We start from the raw sequence: 23,103 nt of genomic DNA, 5'->3' as shown, positions 1-23,103 counted from the left end.
TCTAAGGTGATCTCAACCAGTCCACTCAAATTAGTTGGAAGAAAATCTTTGAAATTCTCCGAAATTACGATCGGAAGCGCTTCTTAGGGCCAGATTCTAAAAAGTCGGTAATGCAAAGGCATTTTCACACCGAACTTGATTGGAGTGGGTTGAGTAATACAAGGGCACACTCAGGGTAGGCGGCCTATGAGAAGGGGGTGGCTCATGTGAAGTGGGGCCCACGAGAGGGTTTCGGCCGAGGTCCTAACCCATGTTGAAGACATACTGGATGCACAAGTTGTTTCCACTCACCATAGAGGATTTCAGAAATCCCTCGTCAAGTGGAAGCACGGGCCGATTTCAAATAGTACTTGGATTACAAAGGACAAGCCACAACATTTGAATCCAGACATCTTCAAGCGCTACAGGAGTTTTAGTCCGCCAGAGGCGAACTCTTCTCAGCCAAGGAGAGTTCATGAGGACATCACTTCACGTACACCTTTGTGTACGTATCAAAGGAGGGGGCGGGCCGCACCGATTTTCCTATGGCGATCATGTTGAAGACCCCATGTACATGTGCGAGCATCTGGAAGACCCCACACTGGGAAGATGCACATGGGCTGCTTTAGTGAGTAATTTGGACCGTCGGATTTGAGGGACGTGACGATCGGGCCATTGGATCGGATGGATCATATGATCGGGCCATTGATCGTGGATTGTCTTCATCAGTTTTTAGACTTTATTATCTTTTAGGATTTAGTTTATGATTATTTTATGTTTGGACATCTTATGAGTGATTTTAGTTGATTTTTCTTTAGATTAAGGTCATTTTCATCAAATTTCATAAGATAGGGTTGAAATTGTAATTTTTGAAAGTTATTGAAGCTAGAAAAGAGAGGGGCGGTCGGGCGTGTGACCTCTCTTCACTTGGTTTTTTTAGGGGAGAGAGAGAGAGAGAGAGAGAGAGAGAGAGAGAGAGAGAGAGAGAAGCTTCTTGCTTCTTCCATTGTCATGTGATTTGATGGTAACTCCCTTGTGATTTGGAAGGAAGATTGGTGCGAAGCTAATCTTCACCAATGGAAGTGCGAGGTTTCCAACTATCCCTCACATTCTCATCTGTTCATCAACCATTAAGGTATTCTTCAAGTTTTTCGGTATTTTCCATCCCAAACCTTCACCATTCTTCCAATCATTATCCCTTTTACACCTATCAACGACCCAAACTCTCACAAACGGGTGGGCCGTACGGCCACATGTGTGAACCCAAAGGGTGGGCCGTACGGCCACACTCTTGTCCCTTTGGATTTCCATTACCCTTGCATCAAAACCCTACTCTCCCTTTTCCAAACCCTAACCCTAAACCTGTAAATCCCAAATTTTCCAATTTCCCCAAATTACCTAACCCTAATTTTACAGGTTCTTCAATTAAGCCCGAATCCTTGCATTCCCTCCATCCAAAACCCCAATTCCCTTATCCTAGAACCTAAACCCTTTAACCATCTACCCAATTTACCCCATTAACCCTAATTCCAAAATTTCCCCAATTTTCCTAAACCATAATTTTACCCTAAATAGTATTCGATCTTCTCCTTTGAAATATGCTTTACCCTATGCTATTTGGATATCCCTATATCCATTAGATCCTAGTTTCCCTTATTTAAAAGCCTTGTAAAATGATGCTTGGTAACCTAGGCTAGAATTATGCATGATCTTCTCTTAGAATTTTGGTATTTATGATGATGATAACAAGTTTTGTGTATTTTCATTAATTATGTTAATTTTTCTTATTGATCTCACACAATATTTGAGTTCATGCATCAGTCCTACATCAGTCCACTTTAGTTTTTATTCTTTTTCCATTTTTATATGTTGTAAATATGTCGAATGGTAAGAAATTCATGATTCTTCAGGTTTTACATGAAAAATTATAGATTTGGGGCTTCAATTTCGATATTTGGGGGAGATGGGCCAAGTTGTGCAAAATAAGGGAAAATCGAAATTTTCCCAATCTTTTCCCAAATCGATTACAATATTAATGCCCAAACATGAAATCAAACAGGTATATAACATGATCTATGCATTCTTGACAATTTGGGGATTTTTCAAGGAAAAAAAAAAAAACAAAACAAAATTCTATTATAAAATAAATTAAAATATTTTTAAAAAAAAATCAAAATTCACAAGAATAATTCTAGTTCTCTACTTCTTCTTTTGCTTTTGAATGTAATGCTCGTGTTTCCATACATGTCTTCTTACATTTATAAATTTTATGAATTGACTTTGAATTAGTTGCATCAATTCAATCAGACGGCACATGGATTAGGACCTTATACAAAGGAAATTTATTATGTGCACTTATTTTCTTATTTTTTATTTTATGTGTGATTGGTGTCTTTTTTAACAATCCCTTAAAGTTTCTTGAAAAATTCAACCAATTTCCCCATGTTTCCCAGCAACTACGATAAATTACGCAATACAACCAACATCAATGTTCGAAATATCATTATCGTGTTACGTATCACACCCTTGGGATACAGATATGTATCGGTCATCGCATGGGATATATCGGTTGTATCGTGTAATGTATCGTCGTTGTTGGAAACATGGGGAAACATTGGGAACTTGGTCGAATTTTTCAATGAAACTTCAGTGATTGTTAAAAAAGATATCAATACACACTTATAAATCAAAACATTACAAAAAACAACAACAAATAATAGGTTTTCTTTGTTCAGATTTTGAACCTCAACTTATACAGATACTTAGGAGAGAATCTCCTCCTACTCTTGAATCCGTATATAACTATATACGCAGAGGGGCTCGACGACGGACTGTTCTCCCCTGTCATACTTCCAGAATGGTCAGCCCTAACTACAGAATCTAAAACTACCAAGGGGCAAGGAACCAGTCATGGAAACTTGGACAAAAATAAGCATAGATGCACACATTGTAGAAAGAGACGACATCTGAAGGAATATTGTTGGGTTCTTCACCCTCATCTCCAGCGTAAGGACATTAAGCAAAGTCTTTTGCTTATACGAGTACCACTGACAAAACTTCGAACTATAGTGCTCAAGATCTAAGGGGCAAAACTATTAGCGAGTTACAACAAATGGTGAATCTCCAAGCTTCCATCTCCGCTGCTGACCAAATATGGAAGTCATGTACTTCTGCAACTGCAAACCATGTCTCTCAGACATCTTGGATCATTGATTCAAGAGCATCTGATCACATGATGAGTACGACCGATGTTGTACTTCCCACTCCACTATCTTCAGTAATATTAGATTGGTTGATGGTGTTTTTTTAAGATTAGATTGGTTGATGGTGTTTTTTTAAGATTAGATTGGTTGATAGTTCTCTTTCCAAATCTCTGGGAAATGGAACTTTCCGTCTTTCTGATTCATTATCCATCTCTTCTGTAGTCCATGTTCCCTCGTTTTCTAGTCTTCTTTCTGTAAGCTCCTTAACCAAACAACTAAATTGTTTTGTTACATTTTATCAATCTCATTGTGTTATCTATGATCTGGCAATGAAGAAGACAATCGGTAGTGGTTGTGAAGATCAAGGGCTTTATCTGCTCAAAATAAAACAATCATGTTTTGCTTATGCTTCTGCTTCTATCATTGAGAATAAAAATCGAGTGACCCTCTAACATGCCCGTTTAAGTCATTTATTTTGCAATCATTATGTCTTTTATTTCATGAAAAGTTTAATAAAATTGATAGCTTACAATGTGAAACTTGTCAATTATCCAAACATTGTCAAACCACTTTTTCCTTGAGTAACACAAAGACATTGCATCCATTTCAACTCATTCACTCAGATGTATGGGGACCTACTCCACTAGTCTCTATATTTGATGTCAAAGATTTCTTATCATTTATTGATGACTTCTCTAGATATACATGGATTTATCTTCTATAAAGTTGTGATGAAGTCCCATCAATTATACAGATGTTTCATAAAATGGTTTCTACCCAATACAACACCACAATTAAAACCTTTCGATCTAACAAGGCTCGTGAATATTTACACCATGGTTTACAAAAATACTTTGTAGATCATGATGTAGAATTTCAAACCTCATGTCCTTGCACACCGCAACAAAACGGTGTAGTGGAACGTAAAAATCAGCAATTACTAAAAGTCACCTAGGCATTATTAATAGGCATATCAGTACCAAAAGCATATTGGGATGAAGCTATTCTTCTGACGGCATATATAATTAATTGGACCCCAATTGATGTGCTCAAGGATAACTACCCATTGCAAGTTTTGCAACCTCATGCACCTCTATTTACGCTACACAAACCCAAGAACTCAAAGTCTACACTCGGCATAAGAAGACCCCTAATCTTCCCGAGCATCACCTCTATTCCACAATTGAACCAAAACTGTTAGATCTCCCAATTGCTCTCTGCAAAGGAATCATATCATGCACACATCATCCCAGTGGTAACGTATACGTATCTTACAAAAATCTCTCTCCCTCTTATAAAACATTTCTTTCCTCTATATCGTCTGTTTCTATACCAACGACGGTTGTAGATGCCCTAGGCGACCCTAAATGGAAAGCTGCAATGGAAGAAGAGATGACCACCCTTGAAAAACAAAAAACTTGGGAATTAGTCCCTCTTCCAGTAGGCAAACATATCGTCGGATGTGAATGGGTGTTTAGCGTCAAATACAAAGATGGTGGTTTAATCGATAGATCCAAAGCATGAGTAGTTGCCAAGGGCTTCACTGAAAAGTATGGTAAAGATTACGATGGATGAAACATTTTCTTTGGTAGCAAAATTAAACTCAGTTTAAATCATTCTGTCTATTGCTGTAAACTGTAACTCGCCTCTACACCAATTGGATGCAAAAACGCATTTCTAGATGGCAATCTTCATAAAGAAATATATACGGCCCTTCCCATTTAAACCTAAGGGGGAAAGATAGCAAAGTTTGTTGTCTTCGAAAAGCTCTTTACAACCTCAAACAATCTCATTGGGCACGGTTTGAAAAGCTTGGCAATACGATTTCCAACATCAAATTTAAAAGAAGCACCTTTGATCACTTCATGTTTGTAAAACACAATGATGGTAACACAACAATTATTGTCGTATATGTTGATGATATTATTTTAACTGGCTCGAACATAATGAAGATTGAAACTTTATTAAAGGGAGCCAAACTCAGAAAAACAAAAACAAAAAGAACAAGAAAACAAAAGCAAAACAGGACTCGACCCGGCAATACAAAAAGGGGAAAAAACAAACAAACAAGACCTGACCCAACTATACAAGAAGGAAAACAAAAACAGAACAGAAAGGAAAAGAAAAGAAACAACAAAGGACCCCAAAACAAACACAACGTCAGATAGGGAGAAGCCCCAGGGCTGGGAACAATCAGCCCATTAGCAGCCCAAAACAGAAAAGAAGTCCTTGCGGTCCACGAAGGAATGCAAAGAACCCAATCGGCAGCATCTCTCAACACCTCCTCCAACATCCTTGAGGTAGAGGAAGACTGGTTGCAGAAACACCACGAATTACGCTCTCTCCAGATCAGTGTTCGAGTTGTCGGTATCGCTACAAGTTTCGCTGGCCGGAGATAAAGATATAATATCGTTATCATCAATAATATCGCCGATAACCGAAAATGCAGGGAAAAATATGGGGAAAATGATGGAATTTTTCAGTGAAACTTTAGGACATGCCTAAATACACATATTTACATATTCAGGAATGAAAATTTTGCAAAAAGAATGCATTAAATTAGAAGTTTCCATTTAATGGGGGCCAAAAAGTATGCGTTGTCGTAAGAAATCACTCAAATAGTAACCAAAATTAGTTTATATAATACAAATGCAAGCTTACAACAATTAAGGCATACAAAAGTAAATGAATTAAAAAAAATACACATTCCAGGCCATGTTTCATCCCCACATAGAGTGACAAAGTGGCTCGTAATCATTGTCCGGATCCTGTGGCAGTTGAGAGTAGTACTGCTGCCCAACATATTGATAGTACTGTTCTCAGGTCCTCCTCTGCTCGTACCAATTGAGGAACTCTCTTATGTACCTCTGATAGTCATCCTCCCCAAACTGTACGATTACGCCTAGACGTGGGAATTGCGTGACATACATCGATGGCATTTCCTGAGCAGGGTACTGAGGGAATAGATCAAGTCCAATCCCGACTCCTTGATAGTATTGCTGCCAATCATATGGGTACCCCGAACATCCTCCTATCAAAGGGTCATGACTTGAAGAACTATCTTCTAGCTGCCTGTACCCATGGGTAGATGAGCGTGACTGAATGTCAAAGCCGTCATGGCCATACACGTGATATCCCCCATAAGCATAAGGTGGGACAGAGGTGGAGCTCCCCTTATCTGAACTTATGTCCATAAATACAAGCTGCGTGTGAGAGAATCAGCTGCGGCGCGTCCGACTTTCTTCTTCGAACGACGCTCGAACATATATCTGGGCTCTGATGCTCTCGCCCTGGATGGTGGACGAGATCCATGATCCTCGTTGTGAGTGGCATGGTCAAAGCTCTGCTCCTCAGTGAACTCACTAACGGATCGTTGGCTCTGAGCCGTCATGTACCCCCCACCATTGCCACCCCCACCCCCACCCCCACCAGTACCACCTATACTAGTGTCGGTGCCTCCGTCCCCTCCCTCATCACCTTCGTCATCGTCGTCGTCGTCACAGGACCAGTGTCAAGTGGGGGTTGAGTCTCATCATCATCATCACTCACTACGACTTGATGACGAGGAGGGGGCCGTGAAGATGCTTCCTCACCCTGATTAGAACGTGCCGAACTCCTCACCAAAGGATCAAAGGAGTCTGTATCCACCTTCTGTTCCTCTACTACCTGATCGACATCGATACCTAGAGCCACTGCTCCCTCGGCTACCTGTGGGGCAGGGCCTCCCTCCGCATCATCTAAATCAGCTGATTTGATCAACTCATAAAGTGGGTCCTCATCATCATCACCTATCTGTGCCATGTTACCTATAAACAACAAGTCTAACGAGTCTTGATTTTCCTCCATGTCTCGGTCTACCCGCAACTGCCTCTCTTAACTTCATATTGTAATGGCAGTAAACGAGCTTTTGCAGCTTCTCATATGCTAGTTTGTTCCTCTTGTTGATGTATATGAGTGACCATGTGCTCCAATTCCTCTCACACGGTGAGGAGGATACAGTCTGTGCGAGAACACGGACTGCCAATAACTGCAGTGCTGGCGTGTCGACTCCGTACATCGCCCACCACTCACCTATATATCCATGAGGAGCTTGTTTTAGTTTGAAGTTTAAATGAAAAATGCAATTACCTAATTATGTTACCATATTCACACGGCATCATCGTTTCAGTCGATGCTTTTGCTAGTGCGGATGAGAACGTACCCCTCGCATCCCTAAACCACAACAACTGTAAACTTGGATTCACAGGTCATTATTTTTAATCACCCATATTTCTAGAGGCTATAAAGAAGAAATTTTATTGCATTACCTAGTCACGGAAATCTGCTTGCGCTGTTGATTCTGGGAACAATCGTTCGAACACCTCGTGGACGGCCATCATCAAATCTTGATTCTCATGGAGCCGATGTTTATAATGAAATTTGGGATTCAGGTAGTATGTTGAAACCCGAATATTAGTTACTCAGTTGTATTAACAAGCAAACAGAAGTGATGCTTAAAGTACTCAATTGCATTAACAAACTTACCAGCTTGGTGGAGTGGATGCTCGAGAGTCCCAGTCCATCGATGATATCGATCACCCACTGATACGAAGTGGGGATTGCAGTCATTATCCCCTGTCTCATAATTCTCATAAGCTCATACATTAACCCCATCGAAGGCCACGTCTCATTATCTACGGCTCGTAAGACCTTATACATCGGATGCAGGAAGGAAACAACGTTTTGAACTTTATCCCAGAAGGAATCGGAAAGCACTATATTCGAACAAGTCCTTGCACCCTCAGTCTTCCTCTGATTCCACTCCATGTATCTCTCGGATCTGAACAAATTTCTGAGACCCACGCGGTGCCTGTATAAGCTGTCAAGTGCAATGAAGTTTGTGGCGAATCGTGTCGCGCCTGGTCTAACGATGTCCCCTCCACAACACTCACGCATTGCAGCCAACAACCATGAGTGATTGTATATAAAGTTTGTCACTTTCCTCGCATCCTGGATGGTTTTCCTGACAGAATCCCTCTAGCCTATCTCCTCGAGCGTTAAATCAATGCAGTGTGCCGCACACGGGGTCCAATAGAGATTGAACTTCTGCATCAATTTCTTCCCTACCTTAACGAATGCACTGCCATTGTCCATCACAACTTGGACAACATTCTGGGACCCAACTTCTTTAATCACTCCTTTCAGGAGAGCATATATGTATTCGTGATCTTTTATTCAGGCCGATGCATCAATGGATTTGAGGAAAACCGGTTGTCCTCTACAGTACACCATGAAATTGATAATGAACAATTTCGTGGGTCATGTCCACCCATCACACATGATTGTTACCCCATACTATTTCCAGTTCGGCTTGAGTCCACGTACCCAAGCCTGCATCTCCTCGTGCTCCCGATCGAGGTAGACGCTAAGAATCTCCTATGACGTGGGAGACTTCACGCCAGGCCCGGCACGCTACACCTCCTCAATCATATTTTTGAAGTGAAAACTGGCTGCTGCATTTGCTGGTACATGGCTCGAGATGAACCACCTAGATATAGCGCCACCCACTTTCTCCCTGAGCCCCTTGCTCCACATATTTTTTAATCTTTTTTTATTAACACCTGCGATGGGTGCATCTGGGATACGAGCGCTTTGCGTGCGTTGTAGGCCATGCCTGCTGCCTCCCTCAAATCGTCTACTGCTCCCACCAGCCTCATGTCGGGACGTCCCAAACGACGGTCTACTCTCATCAATCCGTCTTCTTTGCTCCCCCTCCCACTCTGAAGCTCGAGACTCACGAATTACTTGTGTAAAATCACTCCTTTCTCGAGCTATAACACAATCATCGGGGTACACGATCCCCTCATCGTCGTCATCATCGTGCTCGTCGATAGCACCTAGGCCCCGTCCAGTGCCTCGTAGCTCCTCCCTCATATCCCTCTCCCAATCCTTTTGCTGCAGCTTGCGTGACTTCGCTTCAGTCAACACTCTTCTCATCTCCTCTCTCACTGGCCTTGTTATACTTGGACAGTCTTTCACATTCTTGTATCCTCCTGCCAAATGTTCCTTTAGCCTAGACACTCCCCCACTCCGTATCACTTGGCCACAATAGTTGCATATGGCCCCATATTTATTCCCCTCCACTAGCCGTCCATGTTTCCACCCAATGTCCCTTGCTCCTCCTTTTCCCGATCCAGACGACATTTTGCTCCCTAGTAGTATACAAATTTGCAATAATCGACAAAAAAAAAAAGTGCATCGGCTCGTATTCAGTGTAATAAGCCCAAATCATTTCGAGGGCTAAGATGTTAGATCAAATCAAAATTTCATATAAATTACAATTGAGGAAAGAGTTTGCAGATTACATACTAAGTAAACTTTATGGGGCCTATTGTGATTTATACATACAACATGATGGGTCCATGTAAATAAAGGGTGGATGTTATCTCCCAACTTGTTCCCTCTGGTGTAGCCCATTTATTTAACTGATCATCCTGATTTTTGGGAATTTGATGTATTTATTCTATATCCACGTCGTTCATCTGTTTTTGAATTTAATTATAGAGTACTTGAAAAAAAAATGAAACAAATATAGTGTCAGGTGGACAATGCAAAAGGAAATAGTTGTGATTGTACGGTCCACCGTTAAACACTTATTAGGGGCCATAGTAGTTTCCGAAGAAGCTGATATTTTTGTTTTCACTTCATCTATCTCTATGTTAACTTATGAATAGTATGGATCTCAAAAATACATCACTGTGGGCCCTATAAATGTTTCAGCGGTGGGTGTGACGGCTCCCACGGTTTTCTGTGGTGGGTCCACTTGAAATTTAGATCTATCTCATTCTCTTTGTAATGCCATAAAACCACGTCTACAGATGGTTGTACGGTATGGATACAACACATGCATCATGGTGGGGTCCACAGAGCTTGGTGACGTCACTTCGATTTAGCTACTGACCTTGTTAGTTCCCAATGCGCCCCCTTGGGAAACGGACTGGCTACTCCCCCGCCACCAGCCAATGGGGGGTGGTCGGTGCTATGTGGGCCTTGCCATGATATATGAATGATAGGAATATAAATCTCAGGTGGACCACACCACAGGAAAATAATAGTGATTGGATATCCACCATTAAAATCCTCCTAAGGACAGCTATACTGTTTATTTGACATCCAATCTGTTGATTAGGTCATAAAGATCTAGATGAAGGGAAAAACCAAAGATATTTTTGTTCCAAAACTTTTATGGCCCTCAAAAAGTTTTTAATGGTTGAAGTTTATTCAACACTGTTTTCGATAATGTGGTTCACTTGAGACTGTTATATACCTCAGTTCTAGTATTATTTTATAAAATGATGTAGGAAAATAGATGGAGGGCATGAATGAAACACATTCATCATGGAGGGGCCCACAGACCACCGACCACCAACCATTGGCGGGGCAGGGGCCGTAGCCAGTCCGCTTCTTTTGGCTACGGCTCTTGCCAATAGCCAATTCACCCCAAATCGCCTTGCGTACAGCGTACGCTCTTATTGTGCTGAGTAAACTCAGTTGGGCTCACTGTGAATTTATGTGGCTTATCCACACCTTCCATACTTTTTTCCATCTCATTTTAGGCGTTGAGCCCAAAATTGAAGCTTATACAAATCTCAAGTGGACCATACCACTGGAAATATTGGAAATAATGATTTCCACCGTTGAAACCTTTCTATGCCCCAAAGTGACGTTTTTTTTTCATCCAAACTGTTCATAAGATCAAACAAACATGGATGAAAGGAAAAAACAAATATAATCTTGATCCAAAACTTCTGTGGCCCCCAAGAATTTTTCAACGGTATAACTTCAATTCACACTGTTTCCTGTGGTGTGGTCCATTTTAGCATTGTATATCCTTCGGTTTTTATATAAAGCCATAAAATTATCTTGTAAAATGGATGGACAGACTAGATAAAATACATAAATCACGGTGGACCCCACAGAGTTTACACAGTACGCTTAGCGTGCTGCCTGTACGCAGTACGCAATCCGCTTCCAACCACCCCCCTTTCAACAGCAGCGCGGGACTCTTCCTTCCTGCGCTGCAAGCTCAGGTGGGGCCCACTGTGATGTTTGTGAAAAATCCTCCCCGTCCATCTGTTTTGTGAGTTCATTTTAGGACCTGATGCGAAAAACGAACTGTACCTAAAGCTCAAGTGATCTTAAAACGTGATAATTAAACGTCCACAGTTGAAATATTCGTGGGGCCACAGAAGTTTTGACTCATGCCAATATTTTTGTTTTCAGTTCATCCCAATAGTAATGACGTTATTAACGGTACAAATGACATCTAAACATCACTGTTGAACCCAGGAAGGTTTCAACGGTAGGAATTTCCCTAACCACATTTTCCTATAGTATGGCTCACTTGAGCTTTGGAAACGGATTGGCTACTCCCCTGCCGTGCTCTGTGGGCCCCACCACGAGGTATGTGTTTCATCCATGCCATCCATCTATTTTTATAGATAATTTTATGTTATAAAAATAAAAAAATAAAAAAAGGTATATCCCAATCTCAATTGGACCACATTACAAGAAACAGTGCTGAATGAACTTTGACCATTAAAAACTTTTTGGGGGCCATAAAGGTTTTAGAACAACCTGATCTTTGTTTTTTCCCTTAATCTGGGTCTGTATGACCTAATTAATAGATTGGATGTCAAATAAACTGTAAAGTGGGCCTTAGGAGGATTTAAATGATGGATATCCAATTACTATTATTTTCCTATGGTGTGGTCCACCTGAGATTTTTATCCATCTCAATTTTGGGATAAAGCCCTACAATGATCTGTAAAAATGGACGAACGGAGTGGATAATATACATACATCATGGTGGGGCACACATACATCATGGCTGGACCACACCGCAGGAAATAGTTGAATTGCACGTCTACCATTGAAAAATTGTTGGGGGCCACAGAAGTTTTGTATATGCTTCAATTTTGGGCTCATCCCCTTGAATTAGATGGAAAAACGGATGGACGGCTTTGATAGACCACATACAAGCAAAGTGGGCCCAACTGAGTTTAGTCGGTACGATAGGAGAGTACTCCTCAGTCGCACCAGTGCCTTCGGCCCCTTTTCCTCCAAGGGCGAGAGAGGCTTTCGCATTCATAGGGTTTTTGCAAGAGGGATTTTTGCTCGGCGAAATCCAATTTCCCAGTGCGAGAGCCATTTTCGTTCGGTACGAAATCCGATTTCCCAAGGATTTTGACTCGAAGGAAGAAATTAAAAAAACCCTAAAGAGGGGAGACGACGAGATAAGAGGGGTTTTGCGTACACATACCGGCTCTGTCGATCGAGAAGCTCCTGTTCCAGCTCCGATTCCGACTTCCGATTAACCAGGTACTCTGTAATTTTTTTCCCCGATATTCCCGATATTTATCGGAGAAAAGGGAGGGGTAGGTAGCTACAGTTTTCTTGTGGGGTTGGTGGCTACAGTCGAGATTCTGAAAATATCGGACGGACGCCGATAATCTCCCGATATTTCGTCGATAATGGAGTACGAAATGGCATATTCCGATAATATCGCCCATCTCAAAAAAATCGCCGATATTTCGCCGATTTTTCGCCGACAACTGGCAGAGAAACGAATTTAGGGGGTATCGGTGTCGCAGCACTGGCGACGCCGATATTATCGTCGATATTATCAACAATTCGCCGATAACTCGAACACTGCTCCAGATACCCCAAAGGCAAAGGAGGGAAATGTTAGGGAGGACCATGCCTCTCTTCTAAAGGTTGTCAATCGTGAAATTGGTCCCATGTGAATGCCTATTCAGTTACCTTTCCAACGAAATGTATCAAATGATCTCAAGCAAGCTAGCAAGCCAAGAGAGCCCACAAACATACATGATTGGATGCATGCACATGATTTTTGAAGTCTCAGTATCGCAATATGGATTGCACCCTTCGATGTAGAAATATTATGGGAACATCTGGAAACATCTTCTAGTGTTCTTGGGTGATGCCAAACTCAATTGTCTTTCCTCTTGGCATGGCATGGCATGGCATGGGGATGAAGTTGGGAGTAAAGGGAAAGTGTCACGCACTCTGCTTCTGGGTTTGCCAAACTCAATGATAGATGTTTCCGCAATCAACAGGGATGCCTTGATGAGGTTTTCAAGAAGGCAGAGTTGGGCGAGTGATTGTCGGGGCAATTCTTAAGCAGTCTGTTCACATTCTATTGTATCTTTTGATTCTTTTTGGTCTTCTTTGTATGCCCAAGGCTTAGATTCCTCACATCTTCCTTGGTTTTTCAATAGAATTGTGTTGCCTTTCAAAAAAAATACAAGCTGGACCGCTGCAGTTCTTTGGAATTTTATTTTAGAGCACTAAAGGACCTATGTCTAAAACCAAAACACTTGTAACGCCCCTTGGAATGGTTTTTATCTGCCTTCTTTTCCTTTCCTCCTCCCCCTTGACTAGGGGTTCTTGGGTTCAGAATTGGAAAAGAGATTCATCTGAATTTCCTTTCACAAGCTAACGAGAGGACTTTGAGTTGCGCATCCTTTTCCTCATGTGTTCTTCAGGTTTCAACTTTCAATGCAAATTGATAAGAGTTGTTCACTGAAACTAACCTAATCATGAAACTCCTGTTCAATCGTATAATCCAATCCATTAGCATACCTTGTGACTGATTGATATGGAGTTCGTTCCAAATCATGAGGGGGTAAAACAGCCTTGTATAATCTTTGGTTGTCAAATCCTTCTATTGGAGGTTGATCAGATTTCTAATAGAGTTCTTTCTCATCATTGAAGGGTAAGAACTTCTATCTCGTCAACTCCACCTTCCAGCTCTCCAACTTCCCGATTAGGTCTTTAGAGTTGCAAATCTCCAGAGAAAGGAACTCAACTTTTACATCGTAGTTGTAATCCCAATACAAGTACTCCAGTTGGTTTGTCTCTTCTTGTGTGGTAATGATCAAACGAAGAGACCAATTGGTTGAGTTTCACAACACCAACGCCTTCTTACACATCAGTTTTTGGTGGTCTACAAGATGTCAATTTTCTCTTGGATATTGAGCTCCAATGGATCTTATCTCCCAATACTTCCTCCTCTTAAGGGCCTGTTTGAAATGTGTATTTCATGTGAATTGTTGTGTATTTAACATTTTTTTACATTAATTACTTACCATAAGGATTTCTCAATGAATGGAGACTGCTTGACAGTGACAGCAACACCTTTTTCCGTAGCTCATGACTCGAAAATGAGACCGATTTTGTGGGACCCACCATAACATGTGTTTTATCCACGCCGTCCATTCAAAATTTTTTTTAAATCATTCTAGGGCCAAAGCCCAAAAATCAGGCAGATCCAAAGCTCAAATGGACCGCAATACAGGATAAACTTTTCAATAGTTATCGTTCAATCCCCACTTTTTTGTGTCCACTTGAGCTTTGGATTTGTTTCGTTTTTGAGCCCGTGCCCTAAAATGATCTGAACTAGTGAATGGATGGCGTGGATATAATACATACATCATGGTGGGGCCCACGAAGTTTTGGGCTTGAAATCGTTGAAATCGTTATGAATTTCGAGGTGAAACTACTTCCATTCGAAAACCTGTAAAACAATATAATTACCTCTTTACCCCCATATACACAAGAATTACCCCGTTTCAAACAGGCCCTAAAAGAGGTTCTTCACACTGTTAGCCATCAATCACAAACAAACAAACAGATGAACTTGCTCTAATACAAACTTGATAAAGAGTGGATTTATTCGAGAAAGAAGAGAAGAAAAAGAATAAGATCCGTGACTCATAATCAGAAGAAATTGATCATCAGAGTTTTCTCCCTCTGCATAACTTTTGTCTAGAAGACCCTACCTTACATTTATTCAATATTCCAAGCTATACAGTATTCGCAAAACCATGTATTAGAAAACCCTCGTCTCAAGCACAAGATTCAATTAATCATAACATTTGATAATCCCCAAAAATGTTTTTTTTTTAACATCTTGTAGCAATATATAGTAGGGTAGTGGGGTGTTGGAATATTACTTTAGTACCTTTCTAGCCCAATGTCGCAGTTAGTAAATTAGTGTATATTGCAGCACACACCTTTTTTGAAGAAAAAGTTCAACTTTAGTTTTTCTTCTTTTCTTTTTTTTTTTACATCCAAAACCCTCCAATGACTCAAACACATGTCGTACAGTGGGAGCCATATCCATAGATTGCACCTTTGGGACCAACATTTTACCCATACACTTCTGATGGCCATCCTTGCTCGCTTTAGTGAGTAGCCTGTAAGTTAACATTTATGCACTTATGAAATAAAAAGTAACAAGTTAGAGCTAGCAAATAAGTCACTAAAGAACGTTTTCTTTTTTCTTTTTTAATGATATCACGATGATTTCCAAGAAGCATTCATCCCGCTACAATAATTAACAAAGCAAGTTTACGTGTGAAACCCTGGGATCTGGTACCTGACGAGAGTAGGTAAAACATGTGTGTATCTTTTGTTCGTATTTACTACAAAAAACACTCAAATAAACTGGGTATCTTCACATAAGCAATCTAAACTAAAAGCAAAATGTATCCCTATTAAGTATTTCTTTCAGCGGAATTTACACTCAAGAAGCAACATAGCTGATTCAAACAATGATAGGGAATATGAACTAGGAATTCATCATGATGAGGAATATAAACTTATAAACTAGAGGTGTTAAGGTCCGTGACAGAATTAACAATCACCTTGCATGCTGTATCAAATCCAAAACTTGTTGGAACCTCCTTGCATTTCAAATCACCATCAATTGTCTTTGGACATCCAAGAACTCGAGTTTTCATATTTTTATGCCTGACCAAATTCAATGAAAGAGACAATCATCTTAGAAGGATTTCTAAGACTATACAATGCATAAAGAATGAGAGTTCTATATCCAAATAGCTATACAATAAATTCACAAAATAAGAAACTTCATTGGGTAGGCCGGTTAGAGAGGCAATTAATTGGCTGGACCAGGGCCAAACAAAATTAAAATTTTGAATCGGCTCGCTCAACAAGCCCGGCCTGATAAATCTGAGCCTAAACACAACCAGGCTTAGCCGATTGACAGCCCCACTGGTTATGTCGGTCAGAATTTAAGAAACTCATTAATCAGATGTAGATGACCTAAATGTAGCATGTCTATTGACATCATGAAAGCCAAATTGTTCCAGTAAGAACATCGCCTTGTCTACCTGAAGTTTTCAGCAAGGAGGCACGCATTAGTATTTGAGTCATCGCCACCAATAACTACAAGTCCATCCAAATCAAGTTTTGATGCAGTATCTTCAGCTTGCTTAAACTGGGGATCATGACATGTGAATTTAGTTTGTTAACTTCCAAAAACTATGAGATGGCTGTGAAACCATCGATTTGTTAGACAAACACAGTAAACACTGCAATTGTTGAAATGGGCATTTCCTGAAGTAGAAGAAAAGCACCTGTTCTGGAGTTTCAATTTTGTCCCTTCCACTACAGATCATATCAAACCCACCCTGTTTGAGAAGTCCAAAAAAAAGTCTAGTCAAGTCAAACTTCACTTTTAAAGGAGGCCCATTCTATACATTAGAAATGTGCGAGATGTATGCAGTTCAAAAAAAAAAGTGTTAGATGTCATATTTTTTTTTATTTTTTTTTAAATGATTTGCTATGCATTCATGGTCTTATCAAAATATAAAAAGATCAGTACCCACTGCCCAGACTCATAAATTAGCCAAGTTAACCAAGCATTCAAGAAAAATCAGAGAAGATGGGGCCATTTTACCTTATCAGACCTGACTACCTGGAGAATTATGGTATCTTCAGATTAAAATAGCCAACTCGGAGTACCCAAAGCATGTTAATGAGTCCTTTATCCAACATTATTCATTTTAAACACAGAGAGAATGAAAAACATTCTTTGCAATAATACTATAAAGTTACATTAAATAGAGGTAAGTTAATATCTAAGATGTAGTTCAGTTATAATGTGAAACACAAATATCTTAATTCTTATTAAAGACTAATCCTGCTAAAGTCAAGTAAAAATAAGGACCTGTTATCTTAGATTTGGCTCCTTAATGTGTGAAACACGGACACAGGCTACAGAGTAACCATTATCTAGTAACCACCATTCCTGGTTTTTATTTCATAGATTCATCTTCTTCTGTTTTATGAACAGTGACTTAAGGCCAAAGCAAAGAGAACAAAAGAAGGGGCAAAAGGAAAAAAGGATGATAAAAAATCATCCAGTGCACCCTAAGTGAAAGATTACAAAATGGTATCCGAAAGACCCAAAATGACTCCTCGTTACATTCCTTAAAAAGTATAGTCCCCAATGCCCAGTGGACGAACCTCTCCTTTGCCTCTTGGGTTACAATTTCTGTGGTGGCCTATATATTACAAAGGGCCCATCCTTACATTCTTTCCATAAGGCTCACACTATCGGAAAGAGGGTAAGATGAAAAGGCTTTTTCTTTTCTTTTTCCTTTTGTCTTGAACCCCTCAATTTCAAGCCTAAAATAAGGAATAATCCGATCCTGGCACAATAAGTTGCATGTTGAATACGGCCAACATATTCCTCCAAATCACAAAAACAAATCCACAGTGAATAAAAAGATGATCCACCAATTCCGCATCCTTAAGGCACAAAATGCATCCACTCATTATAATCATATTTCTGCTTTGTGTAAGTCGTTAATGGTAGAATCAATCACCATTGTTGGATTTACGGGATCCAACTTCTAAACCATTTACAAAAACAGCTATTCTAAACCAATATTATAAGAATTTGCAGTTCTTCTAACCATTGCAGTGATGGAAACACAGATGTAGCTACTCCATATTTGTGTTTCACACAAAACAAGACCCTGAGATACTGTTAGTTACCATATAATTAATTCTGCATATCATATAGGGGTTTTTCTTTTACTTTTCCTTGTCTTGAACCCCTCAATTTCAAGCCTAAAATAAGGTATAGTTCGATCTTGGCACAATAAGTTCATGTTGAATATGGCCAACATATTCCTCCAAATCACATAAAAATAAAAATAAAAATAAAAATAAAAGGTTCCACAGTGAATAAAAAGATGATCCACCAATTCCACATCCGTAAGACACAAAATGCATCCACTCATTATAATCATATTTCTGCTTTGTGTAAGTCGTTAATGGTAGAATCAATCACCATTGTTGGATTTACAGGATCCAACTTCTAAACCATTTACGAAAACAGCTATTCTAAACCAATATTATAAGAATTTGCAGATCTTCTAACCATAGCAGTGATGGAAAACAGACGTAGCTACTCCATATTTGTGTTTCACACGAAACAAGACCCTGAGATACTATTAGTTACCAAATAATTACTTCTGCATATCATATAGTAATTTAAAATATTTTATGCAGTTTTATATTACCGTGTGAGCGGATATGGAGGTTTGCTAATTCCACACACATGCAGATCCCTGCCCATCTCTGTACTTGTGCTTCCCACAAAACAAGACCCTGAGACACTGTTAGTTACCATATAATTAATTATGCATATCATATAATAATTTAAAATATTTATGCAGTTTTATATTACCGTGTGAGTGGAAAATAGAGGTTTGCTAATTCCACAAACATGCGGATCCCTGACATTGCAAATGTGCAAATATGGAACATGAGTGCAATATGAACTTTCTATTTGGCTGGAAATTATGTAGATCTTCTGCCTAAATAATCAAGCCCTTTAACTCAAGTAGGCCGCAATGTACAAGGTAAACTGGAGGTTTAAACTATTTTTTCTAGCCAACCATTTGTTTTCTACATTGTGATCACCTGAGGTGCCAGTTGCATAATTCTTCCATTTGCCTAACACTCCAACTCCATATTGTTGTTTCATTTTGGATTCTAGTAGGAGTGGTGGCTCTTCCTCTTAAGACTTGCATTTCCAACTCCTAGGGGAACCGCAATTCCTAATTTCCTAGTTTTTTGCTTTCCCAGATAGGATTTATTACTATTCTCCTATATACATGTGAGTGTGGACATCTTTTCACCAAAAACGAGGTAATCATTCATATTACCTTGTTTTTTTTTGGTTTTTTTTTTTTTTTTTTTTTTTTTTTTGAAAAGATTCATATTACCTTGCTTAAAGAATCATAAGATCAATCATATGCTTACAAAGATTTTAAGAAAATCTAACATTCTACAGAAGCGTATCTTTTGGTAATGCATTCATTTCAAGATAGATATTTTTGTAATCTAGTTTAATACAATGTAATGTAATATATATACACATATATATGATGTAGGCAACTCCCAAACACTTTGAACTTCTAACTTTTCAAACACAGGCGATTCCCCTATCTGCTTCATGCAACTAAGTGGCCTGATTTTTCTGCCTGAAGATCTAAATTGTGTAGCCCGCCTGATGGTAAGATCAGACCTAATCAGTGCAGCCCACCTGATGAACAGTGAAGATCTCAAATTGACTTCATTATGAATATTTTCTTCAAAAATTAATCATCATTCTTCATCGCACCATGGGTTCCGTTTTGATCCTGCCCATGAGCTCCTAGACGCATATGGCACTGGGCTGTGGAAATGACCACATACCATAAATCTTCCAAGTATAATTCTCCAAAGGAATGCCTCAAAAGATAATAGTGCATAAGATGTTCTTTACACTTCAAAAAATGAGAGAATAACCCTATTCTGAAATTTTCATTTTACCACCCGTGGAGATGAGACTTTCCAACTATTTCCATCAATTACCAGCTTACAAATCTTTCCATGCATGATGTACCATGAGTAATAGTAGTAAATAAAACACCTAGTGAATCCATACCATTCGCTGACATCATATCCATCCAATGTTGGAACTCCAAAATTGATGGCAGTATGACATTCAAGTAGAAAGGGGTTTGTAGGAAGGCTATATTGGTTAAATTGGGTGGATAATTGGATGAGTTGGTCAGTTATTAAGGGATGCTGTGTGGGGAATGGATGTAACAAGTATCTAAAAAATCATAAATAGGTGGGTGGAAGGTTGGTGGTATGAATATGATCATAGGAAAAGTGGTTGCTACAGACTACAGGTGGTTGAGGAAAAGGATTAGACTGAAATAAAGACTGTGGACTGTCATGGGACAAGGCATGTGACTGTTGGTACCCATGTATTGGAATAGGATGGGAAGTCGGTGGGGATGTGGCAGAAATGTATAGGAATGTGAGCTGAAAGTGTTATAAAACCGAACTGATGTGCATACATCTGGGAAACAAAAGGGCCTGTTTGGTTTGGTGTAAATACCAATAAATTGTGGTAAAAGCACAATAATGAAATGTGCTTGCTGTTTGGAAGAGAGGCGGAATTTCACCTCAAAAATTGGGCAAAACTCAAACCTTTTCAAGCCAAAACTTTCTGGGCCCCACCATGATGTATGCATTATACGTACGCTGGCCATTTATTTTTCCAGATCATTTTACCACATGAGCCCAAAAATGAGGCACACCCAAAGCTCAAGAGGACCGCACCACAGAAAACAGGGGGCCCAACAGTGGCCAACGTTATTCCCACTGCTTCATGTGGTGTGGTCCACTTGAGCTTTTGATCTGCCCCATTTTGGGCTCATGCCCTAACATGATCTAACAAAATGATTGGAAGGCATGAATATAATGCATACATCATGGTGGGGGCCACAGTGTTTTGCCACATTGACAACCAATAATATACATTTGAGTATGGAATTGGAAATGCAACAAACTACAATTATGTCCCACGAATGGCACAAGGTAAAATTCCACATCAGCAACAAAAAGAGCAGCAGAATGGAACCGACCATATGGAGTTCAGACATGTTGACAAACACAGTATAGAATTGACAAACCATATTTGGAGTTGCACCATATAAGGATTATTTAGTGAAGTCCAACCACAAGAGGAAAGAGCATCTTGCCCAAAAATTCACACTAATCCTTCTTAAAATAGATAAAAGAAATCATGAAAAACTTGTCTAACAATGCTAAGAGTACTCTAGCATAATAATTACTATAGCACCCTCGTGTAGTGAGCCATGTACTGTGGGATTGTGATACAAATTAAATGTTAGGATTATTAAGTCAAAAAAATTGCTAAACAAGTACACTAATTAGGAAAACTGCTAACAGTCCACCCATGCAGACCTCAAGGGTCGATTCTAGGTAGGAAAGAGCATGCATACAGGTCTTCAATCTGATTGCACTGCCAGTTGGGCCCGCCAACATGATCTAATTGCTGGTGGGACCCATCCTTCAGTTTGAGATGTAATGGCAGAGGCTGACAGTGACTGCACCAAAGTCCCTCTGTTGAAATGGAATCACGCAATGGTTTTATCAGTGTGCTTTTTTGTCAGATATCATTTTTTTGTTCTCCTTCCCTTCAATCTGTGTGTGTTTGTTTGTCGATCAGAAAAATGAAGTAAAATAAAAATGGGCAATAAAGCAGCCATTGGCAATGCAAAGGGTAAAAACATCACCAATCGTAATTGGCTCTCTTGTTGAGCCCCATTGGATTATATGTCAATCTACTCAGTTTTCAACCAATGCTAGAAGTTTTAGCAAAATGGGCATGCATAAATGAGTAATCCTTCAATCTATCCAGTTCTTTTTCTTCTCTTTCAATGGATTTTTTTTTAACTCCCAACCCTCAGCAAGCTCATAAATGGATGACTTATTTACATCTTACAGTATCATTGAGTTCAACCAAGAAAAGGAAGAACAAACAACAAGCAAACTCACATTCATGACTCCACAAAAAATAATAGGTTTGGAAAGAAGTGACAAACACAGGAAAAATGCAGTACATTCAAGGCCACGATTAAATAAAGAAGAGAATCACCTGATTTCTGTATGGGTAGATAAACTCCGAAGTCAGCTCCACATACTTGCATTTCATGATCCCAGCAGGACCACCCTTGAATCCATAAACGATGCTGCCCTTAGCGCGTTCCTGCAAGTAATCTGCACATGTAAACCAAGAATTACTTGGATCAGCATCTGACCAACAAAATCAAACAATGGAAAACGAAATCAGAAGTAGATGATCCGACCAACCACTCAAAAAGAAAAAAAGAAATGTACCCCAATGCAAAGCATGAACAGGGAATACGTAAAACAAAAGTAAGAAAGACTCCCACCAAAAATCCCACAGATGACATTGTGTCCCCCTGGAGCCTGGCCACCAGAGAGAACGACACCGATCTTCAATATCTTTTCCGAGAGAGGGGAGTCGCTCGGCACCAGCAGGGCAGACGGCTGCCCGAACAGATTGGGAAAGAGCTTGGCGATCTCATCTAAATAAAAATAACAACGGATGCAAGAGGTTAGTGATCTGCGGAGATAGATCGACAGACGCGCGGACGGAAGGAAGAGCAAGTACCGGGATGTCCAGCGGATGAACTGGGGGGACCGTCGACGATCTGGAAAGGCTTCTTGAGAACAGAGGGGAGTGGGAGAATGTGGTTGAGACGGCTAGTCTGTACTTCGCTATAGACTCCTGCCAGACGGCCTGGCGTCGCCTTTGCCGATGCATCGCTACCACCATTTGCCATCGCTGTCACAGAGGAACTCATGTCGATCAGAGAGAGAAAGAGAGAGACAGAGTGAGCGAGTGAGGAAACAAGGGTTGTTGGGAAAACCCACCCACGCTTGCAATGGGGTTTTGGAAGCACTCCACGGCCTTTTAACTACCCTCCAAAACCAAATGACTAGGCCTTGCTTTAGATCTACTCCGCAATACTACTATGTTACTTTTACACCATTTTAAAAAAGTTGGTGACTCTTCTACTACGAAGGTAAGCATGCTTGTAGGGCAATCCAGACAATCCGAATCTCTAAACTAACTAGGACAGATAATGATCTGGAAGAATCACTGTGAATATAAGTTTTTCCCTTTAAATTTAGGCCACTCACCATTTTG

At 40.0% G+C, this 23,103-nt stretch overlaps 1 protein-coding gene and 1 long non-coding RNA gene across 2 annotated transcripts in view; both read right to left on the bottom strand.

The window, feature by feature from the left end:
• Positions 1-22,863, bottom strand: part of LOC131229766 (pyrophosphate--fructose 6-phosphate 1-phosphotransferase subunit beta) — a 59,517-nt gene extending 36,654 nt beyond the window's left edge. Inside the window, exons 1-6 of the mRNA XM_058225782.1 lie at positions 22,564-22,863; positions 22,322-22,477; positions 22,024-22,145; positions 16,628-16,681; positions 16,382-16,488; positions 15,893-15,998 (exon numbers count right to left, since the gene is read on the bottom strand). Coding sequence (XP_058081765.1) covers positions 15,893-15,998; positions 16,382-16,488; positions 16,628-16,681; positions 22,024-22,145; positions 22,322-22,477; positions 22,564-22,756 — 738 coding nt within the window. The 5' untranslated portion in view covers positions 22,757-22,863. The remainder of the gene's footprint in view (positions 1-15,892; positions 15,999-16,381; positions 16,489-16,627; positions 16,682-22,023; positions 22,146-22,321; positions 22,478-22,563) is intronic.
• LOC131229768 (uncharacterized) lies at positions 6,415-10,109 on the bottom strand. The gene is made up of 3 exons (XR_009163579.1): positions 7,490-10,109; positions 7,333-7,408; positions 6,415-7,253 (listed from the first exon to the last, which is right to left on the bottom strand). It is a non-coding gene; the product is annotated as an uncharacterized LOC131229768 (long non-coding RNA).
• Positions 22,864-23,103: the final 240 nt, after the last annotated feature.

Source organism: Magnolia sinica, chromosome 16 (genome assembly GCF_029962835.1).
Source record: "Magnolia sinica isolate HGM2019 chromosome 16, MsV1, whole genome shotgun sequence".
In the NCBI taxonomy this organism is placed as follows: domain Eukaryota; kingdom Viridiplantae; phylum Streptophyta; class Magnoliopsida; order Magnoliales; family Magnoliaceae; genus Magnolia; species Magnolia sinica.
Note: the sequence above shows the minus strand (reverse complement) of the source record. Positions and strands in the feature narration are given on the sequence as shown.